The 7,727-nt window shown below is 20.8% G+C and overlaps 2 protein-coding genes across 6 annotated transcripts in view; one reads left to right on the plus strand and one right to left on the minus strand.

Moving 5' to 3' along the window:
* Window positions 1-988, plus strand: part of LOC102678549 (tumor necrosis factor receptor superfamily member wengen) — a 24,602-nt gene extending 23,614 nt beyond the window's left edge. For both annotated transcript variants that reach the window (XM_006620991.2, XM_031513071.1), the window contains exon 5: window positions 389-988. In XM_006620991.2, coding sequence (XP_006621054.1) covers window positions 389-552 — 164 coding nt within the window. In that variant the 3' untranslated portion in view covers window positions 553-988. The remainder of the gene's footprint in view (window positions 1-388) is intronic.
* Window positions 989-2,624: 1,636 nt separating this feature from the next.
* LOC102678684 (gamma-aminobutyric acid receptor subunit beta-like) overlaps window positions 2,625-7,727 on the minus strand; it is a 14,326-nt gene continuing 9,223 nt past the window's right edge. For all 4 annotated transcript variants that reach the window (XM_031513074.1, XM_031513073.1, XM_031513072.1 and 1 more), the window contains exons 7-10: window positions 6,675-6,959; window positions 5,498-5,725; window positions 4,419-4,675; window positions 2,625-2,804 (exon numbers count right to left, since the gene is read on the minus strand). In XM_031513074.1, the coding sequence (XP_031368934.1) occupies window positions 2,652-2,804; window positions 4,419-4,675; window positions 5,498-5,725; window positions 6,675-6,959 (923 nt within the window). In that variant the 3' untranslated portion in view covers window positions 2,625-2,651. The remainder of the gene's footprint in view (window positions 2,805-4,418; window positions 4,676-5,497; window positions 5,726-6,674; window positions 6,960-7,727) is intronic.

A 7,727-nucleotide genomic window follows, 5' to 3' on the forward strand; every position in this document is an offset into this window, starting at 1 on the left:
ATACACTTATATATATATACTACATATATTATTATAAATAGCAATAAAATTTGAAAGAATTATTAATTCCTTTTCAAATAAAAAGAATTTACATTATTTGTCTTAATATTTAAAATTTAACAAGATATAAAAATTTTTTCTAAAATTCTTTTAGAATTTAAAAAGCTATAAGTAAAGAAGGAAAAATAATATGAAGAAATTTATGAAAATAATTTCACAATAAATCTATTTTAAATATATGAAACAAATATTAAATTTTGATTATTATATTGAAACAATTATAAATTGATTTTTAGAAATAGAATGCAAAATAAACAATATGATAGATAAATAAAAACGGTAAATATACAAATCGAAAAATATAAATATTACATATTTTTGTTTGCAGATCGAAGAAGACAGACTCCTGTGATGGTCGATTGGCCGGAAGTCAGCGGAAACGTTTATATAGAAGATGGAGAGCCTTCAAAAAGCAAGAAACTGCAAATCGCTAGGATTCATCGAAATATCGAAACGATTTTAAATCAGAAAAAAAATTTCAGCGATTCATAGCAATATAAGTGAAAAGAGTGTGAAGAAAAGAAATTCTTTTTTTACAGAATGAAAATTTAAATCGACAATCATTTATTTATATATTTATGTTTTGCGATTCGTTATTAAAACGGTACGATAGTTGGAAGATAAAAACGCCGAAAGGTACAAAAATCATATTCGATAATTGTAAACAAATAATTTGTATTATTTTTAATAATTTAATAATTATATTATATCTTTTATATAATATTTTTTCTTCGTTATTTAAGTAGATTTATAATTAAAAAAGGAGAAATCCTTGCTCGAAGTCTCGAAGCTCGAACGTGATCGAGCTACGATCGACTTGGCTCATTCGATTATTTATTTCTTCTTATAAGCTTTAAAAACTGCCATCTTTGTAATATAATTGCGATGTATGTATCGAAAGACGAAATAAAATGGCATGAACAGTGGATCTGGCTTTTCACATATATTACTTATACACATCTCGTATGCATACAATGAAAACTTAACAAATACAGTTGTTTAAGTTAAGCTAAATTGCTTTTAAAATTATAGATACGATTTATATTAAAACAATTAAAGTTATAATCGCAATCTGTACGGATCGCATTTTGAATCTCTCAGAAAAATATTTCCTAGAAAAAGAATGCTTTTCTTTTCTCACATACGTGTACTTACACTTGATAGATTATTATTTTTTCTCTATTTTTCTTATTATTTAAATCAACATTCAAACAATTTATCAAATTTTGAATTAATAATGATGAAAATTCTTTTTTTATTCCATTCTTTTTTTTTTTATTTTCCATTTATAATTATGAAATATATCTTGCTTTATATTAAAAAATATATATGCAATGTATGCATCATTGAATTTATAAAATAAAGAATTTTTTATTTATAAATTAATTAATTATAATTAATTATTTATAAAAGTAGAGAATAAGTAGAAAACAAAAAGTAATAATTTATATAAGAGTTTATATGGAATCAAATTTAGTCATCATGTCGATAAAATAGAAAACTTCATTTTTCTAAATTAGTAAAATACATTTTAGAACAAACAAAAAAATTGAATTAAATTTTATGTATCTACTTGTTATGTGAAACAATTGGCAATAATTAAATGATGTATATATACATATTGCATTGTAATGTAGATATACACATATACATACATATATACATTATAAAAGTTTAATTTAATTAATTAATTTTTTTAATTAATTTTTTTTTATAACATATTAAAAAATGTTGACATTTAAATAAAAAGATATATAATTGTTGCAATTATTTATTTTATGTTTTATTGAAAGTAAAAATTTTGAAAACAGCTTTATTATGCTATATCACGCTGTATGACAATATGTATTTAACACCATTTGTAAGATAATTCATATGGAAATATAACGGTGATATTATTTTTAGCTACTTTAATGATAGAAGTTTTAATCAAAAACTATTCTAATTAATGATATATGTTTCTAAAATTTAAAATCTTTTTTTCAATGATCTTTCTTTTAATAATTTTTTTCAATTTGATTGAAAATATATTGATACCAACAACAATTATGAAAATTGATGATTTGTTTACTTTCGAAAAATAGTTTTAACTGATTTTCATTGCAATCTTAATCGGGTTTTAATGAATTATTAATTATTTTTTAATAAATGATATATATAAAAAAAACTTTTTTAATGAATATACATGTTGATACTATTTTAGGAATTTTTATATAATAAATTTTTGCACATTGTACACTATCTATCTATTCGAATTGGTGAAATATCGAATAGGAACGTATCCCTTAAAATATCATTAATATCATTCAAGATTAAATCGATATATCTTGAAATTATTTTCTCGTCGATAAATATTGGCAGCTTTCGATTCAGTACTTTCGATGCCTGCTCCCTTCGATCGAGAATTTCAATTTTTCAAATTTCGATTTAAATTCTGACGAATAATTTTATTCGAAATATAGTTTCGAAATTTGATTTAGTTTGTGTTCAAATAAAATCGATTTTTTTTTATTGAAATTCTTAATTCTCGATTATCAATTGGTCCTTTTTTATCTTTCGTCGTACGGCAGATTGCTTTAATGATTAGAGATTCAGAGGACATAAAATACCCAATAGATGGCGTTGAATAGCATAAAACTGACTGGAAATATAATCCTTGAATATTTGTCGATAATATTCACATCTTTTATCTTAGGCATTGATACACGCAATATAGATGCTCCTCTTCGTATTGCATGTAATACCTGTAATCATAATATTTTTTTTTTTTTAAAAATGTATCTTTATTCTACATATTTTTATTTAATTTTTATTTATATTTTTTGTTTAATTTATTTAAAAGGTAACATAATCAAATTGATCGAAACAAAATAGTTTTTTATTTTAAATTAGATATTTAATATTAGATATTAAAATAAAAATAAAAATAATAATAAAAATAAATATTAAAATTCATATTTGTTACAAATATTATAGTAAACAATTTCTTGAAATATCTTAAGCGACATAAAATATATTCATATCTTTGAATATATTCATATTCTTGAATACACAAATTATTTAAACGAAGTTGATAAATGATGAAAATTTAATTTTACAAATCAAAATAAAATAAAAATATGAATAAAAAATAAAAATATTATGTTTAAAGCTTCATTTTTTAGTTATTGATGATAAAATCGATCAAAAATTTTTAATATCTACTAAATTTTCTTATATAAGAGTGCAAAACAAATTGAGTAACTAGAAAGAGAATGATTTTTGACATATGATGAACTTAATTAATATAAATTATAGAAAAAATATGGAGAATCATTAAAGTCTCCATTGCTTATATTATCTTACATTTGATGATGTAAAAATGTTTGCAGAGCTTCAGGGATATTTTCGTCGATTTTTAATTGTGAATAAAAAAAAAATCTTAAATGCAATTTTTTTATTTTTAATTTTTTTTATTTTAATAAAAACAGTTTTTAAGATACATTTAAATCAAATGAATATTTTTTATTTATTTTAATATTAAGCAAAATATAAGTGAAATCTGTTTTTTTTATTCTTTCTAAAAAAAAAGAATGAATATTTTTTTTCTTGATCATATTTATATTACTTTAAACGCTTCCTTAAATTTTCTATTAATTTCTATTAACTTCAAAAGTTCATATTAATTAAAGTTTAAATTAAATATTACACAATAATTTCAATGTAAATTACATATCTTAAGTTTTTTTCTAATACTTTTTCTAAAATGTATTATGTAAATATTGTGTAATAATCGCATAATCTATATCACTATTAGAATAATAATTAATTAAATATATATGCATAGTTGTTGTGACTTTAAAATTTATTTAATTAAAAAAAAAATTGTTTACAAAGAAAATTTTATTTTATTTTTAAAATTGAATTAAATTTTTTTATGATTTTAGTGGACATATACTTCTTATTATCTTTTTGTGGACACATACCTCTTATTATTTTACTAATAAATCGTATATTTTTACAAAAAATTTATCTATGAGATAAGAATTATTTATTACAATTATCTAGATTAAAAATCATATTGAATAACTTTGATATATTAAATAATATAAAAAAATATTTCTTATTGCAATACAATTTTATAAAAAAACAATAAAATAATTTATAAATTTATTTTTTTGTTATTTTATTAAATTTACTTATTTTATAAAATTAAATAATAAATAAAATTTTTATGCTATATTTTAAAACGTCTTACATTTATAACGAATATTCTAATAAGAAATTATTAAAAATGAAATATGGAAATACAAAAACCAAATGATATTTAACGTTTATGAAACAAAAAAAAAAATATTGGAAAGAAAATTGAATTTTACCTTAGGCTTATTTTGTTTAGGTCCTCTGTATCTGAGACCAGCGTTTCTCCCATAAGTATTATAAGCCGCGACTCTGGAAATTCGAAAGCTAGGAGGAAACTTGGCCGGATCATGTTCTCTTCCAGTTCCAGGCGTCGAACTGCCACTAACCAGACCTGATCTGTTTCTTATACTTGGTAAGGGAGACATCCTGAGATCTTGAAGCTCTATTATATCTGCTTCCGTTGAACCAGGAAAAGGAGAATTTGCTTTGCTTCCTACAAAATTTTTTTCCTTACACTTTTTGTTTTCTTTTTTTTAATCTTTTGTACATATTAACGTGCATTGTTTCAATTATTTTAAAAAAAATATAAATTCGTTTTCGATATTATATAATTCAAAATATAATGTTTTGTTCCGCGAAGAAAAATACATTTTATATTATGATTATATTATGAAATAAAACATCATGAAACATGTTATCATCTTTATCTACTGAGAAAAAGAATATATTTGGAAAATTGTCTACTAAATAAAATCAATATATTTTCATTATAAATGTTCAAATGTGATTTTTTTCATAACAAGATGAATAAATAGATTATTTGTTATGACAAAAACAAAACTATTATTCGTGAAATTAAAATTTTTTAGAATTATTAGATTTCTTCAAAAATTTGTCCCTAGATAAAATATATAATACTTTTTTTGGATAGTTGAAATATCTTTATATATATATACATACATGAAAAACTTTTATTTTATATATAGAAAATTTGAATAATATCAACAATTATCAGAATTCTTATATCTTTAAAATGCAAACGCAAATGATTATTTATATTTTATAATAGTAATTCAGTTATTATTTCTTAAAATGGAAATTATTTGTATATTACTTGATTGTAGCATTTTAATAAATACTTGTTATATATATACGAAAGACATTGAATTAGCTAAAATATTTTTTTGATTTTTTCTTTTTTAAGTATAGATTTTTACAAATAATTTCCAATATTTAATTTAGATATTTTATATATATCTACAATAATTCTCAATTCATTAAATTATTATTCCATTTGATAAAAAAAAAATCTTACCGGATTTCGAAATCATTTTTTTATCATCAGATTCTTTTTTTTTTGACTTCTTTTTAGCTCTGGCACCCCAATAAGTATAATTGACCGCTGCATATTCCAACAGAGCGGCGAACACAAAAACAAAACACATTACTAAGTAAATGTCGATAGCTTTCACGTAGCTGATACGTGGCAGTGAGCTACGGACACCTGTTGAAATTGTGGTCATTGTAAGGACTGTTGTTATACCTACAAAGAGAAAAAAATCATACAATAATTCAATGAATTACATACACTTATTATTCAATTTTAATTTATTACAATTTATTATATACATAAAGGAAAAAATTTTAAAAAATATGTTTAAATATTGTCTTATTAATTGTGATTCACATTAATAAATATTATATATAATTGCATATAGATCGATATCTAATAATTATTAATTTAAAATTTAATTCTTTTTAAAATAAAGATATTGTTTGTTTAAAAATGGTACAATATAACATATTGTGAAATATTAGCGATTTTTAATTTTATGATTTTCTATTTATTTCTGAATTCTCTGACAAAGAAAGACGATTTCGATGTAATGAAATCATCAATACTTTTTTATATATGCATTTCTTTATATATTTGAAAATTTGCCAAACTTTGATAGTCAAATCAAAATATATTATATATATTTTTATCACTATATATTTTTATCACTCTTATATATTTTTATGACCTATATATTTTTATCACTCTTTGAATTTGAATTCCTAAATCAATCTGTTTTTGATTTTCAATTATGTTACATCATGTTAATTTGCATTTGTACAATTTATATTTGTACAATCATCTTACTTTAAATTATAAATTTTTTTATATTTAATAATTAATAATCAATCATAAAAATAAATTTTATTTATTTTATTTATTTATTATTATTTTATTTATTTAACTTTTATCCTGGTATATTCTGAATTTTTTTTTATCGTTTTCATGTGAAGAATAGAATCTCCCTTCAAAGATGTTCCATATTTTTATTATACTATTCCCTTCGTATTTCGTTAAATGAAATATCACAATTATTTAAGTCATAGATATACATGGTTTAATATGAATACATTGAATTAAAGAGATCTAATTAAACACGTATAATAATATAATAGATAATAAAATAATTGTAATAGATAATAAAACACATCTTTACCGAGTGCTACTCTGGCGCTGGTTGCTTCGTGATTTATCCAAAAACTAACCCAACTTAACATGACGATCAAGATGCTAGGTAAATAAGTCTGGAAAACGAAGTATCCGATATTCCTTTGAAGTTTGAAGCTCAATGATAATCTCTGGTATATGCCAGTGGCCAGCTTCTCTTTACGATCATTCGTTTCGTAACCGATTATCGTGAATTGTGGCAGTTCCGCTTCTTCGACACCACGGACTGGAGTCTCTTTCCAATACATTACCACGTCCAACACCGTGTATCCGTCTAACAAAAAATATTTTAAACAATATATAGAATATTTATAGAATATTTCTGTTCATCAAAATACGTCGATAATATGAATTGTATTCTATTAATTATGTTCTATTTTATGAAAATTTTATGAAAATACAGAGAAAGAAAAAAAAATTTTTAATTATAGATGTTCAAATTTTAATTTCAACTTTTTTACCAGAAAATATTAAAAATAAATTTCAAGACTTTAATACTATAGAACAATGATTCTTAAATTTTATGATTTTTTTTTATATGACATATAAAATATTTATTCTAACTATTAAATTTTTTAGAAAATTTATTGCTCATAGAAGAAATGTCACTAGACTACACTATAATGAAAGAATAATTAGAATTGCATGATATTTTTATTATATTGTTTATAATAGAATTAAAAAATAAATCAAATTTTAATTATGAATTAATTAGAATTTAATTAGAATTTCATTATTAATTTTTGGATTGCTAGAATTTTCAGTTTAAAAATTGATATCTTTTGTAACTTTACTTAACTTATCAAATGAAATAAAAAGCGTTTAATTAACATAGAATTCAGAATTTAATTTTTTGAAGTCTATCTAAACCATAAATATTTGTTTAGATACAACATTTAAATTTATCAAATCAATAAATACCATATTAAAATTAACTTAAATATAATACTAAATTATAAATATATATATTTAACTTATTTTTTTATTATATATGATATGTTTTATATAATATATATATTATATAATATATATAATATATAAA

This window comes from Apis dorsata, unplaced genomic scaffold (genome assembly GCF_000469605.1).
Source record: "Apis dorsata unplaced genomic scaffold, Apis dorsata 1.3 scaffold_575, whole genome shotgun sequence".
Lineage (NCBI taxonomy): Eukaryota > Metazoa > Arthropoda > Insecta > Hymenoptera > Apidae > Apis > Apis dorsata.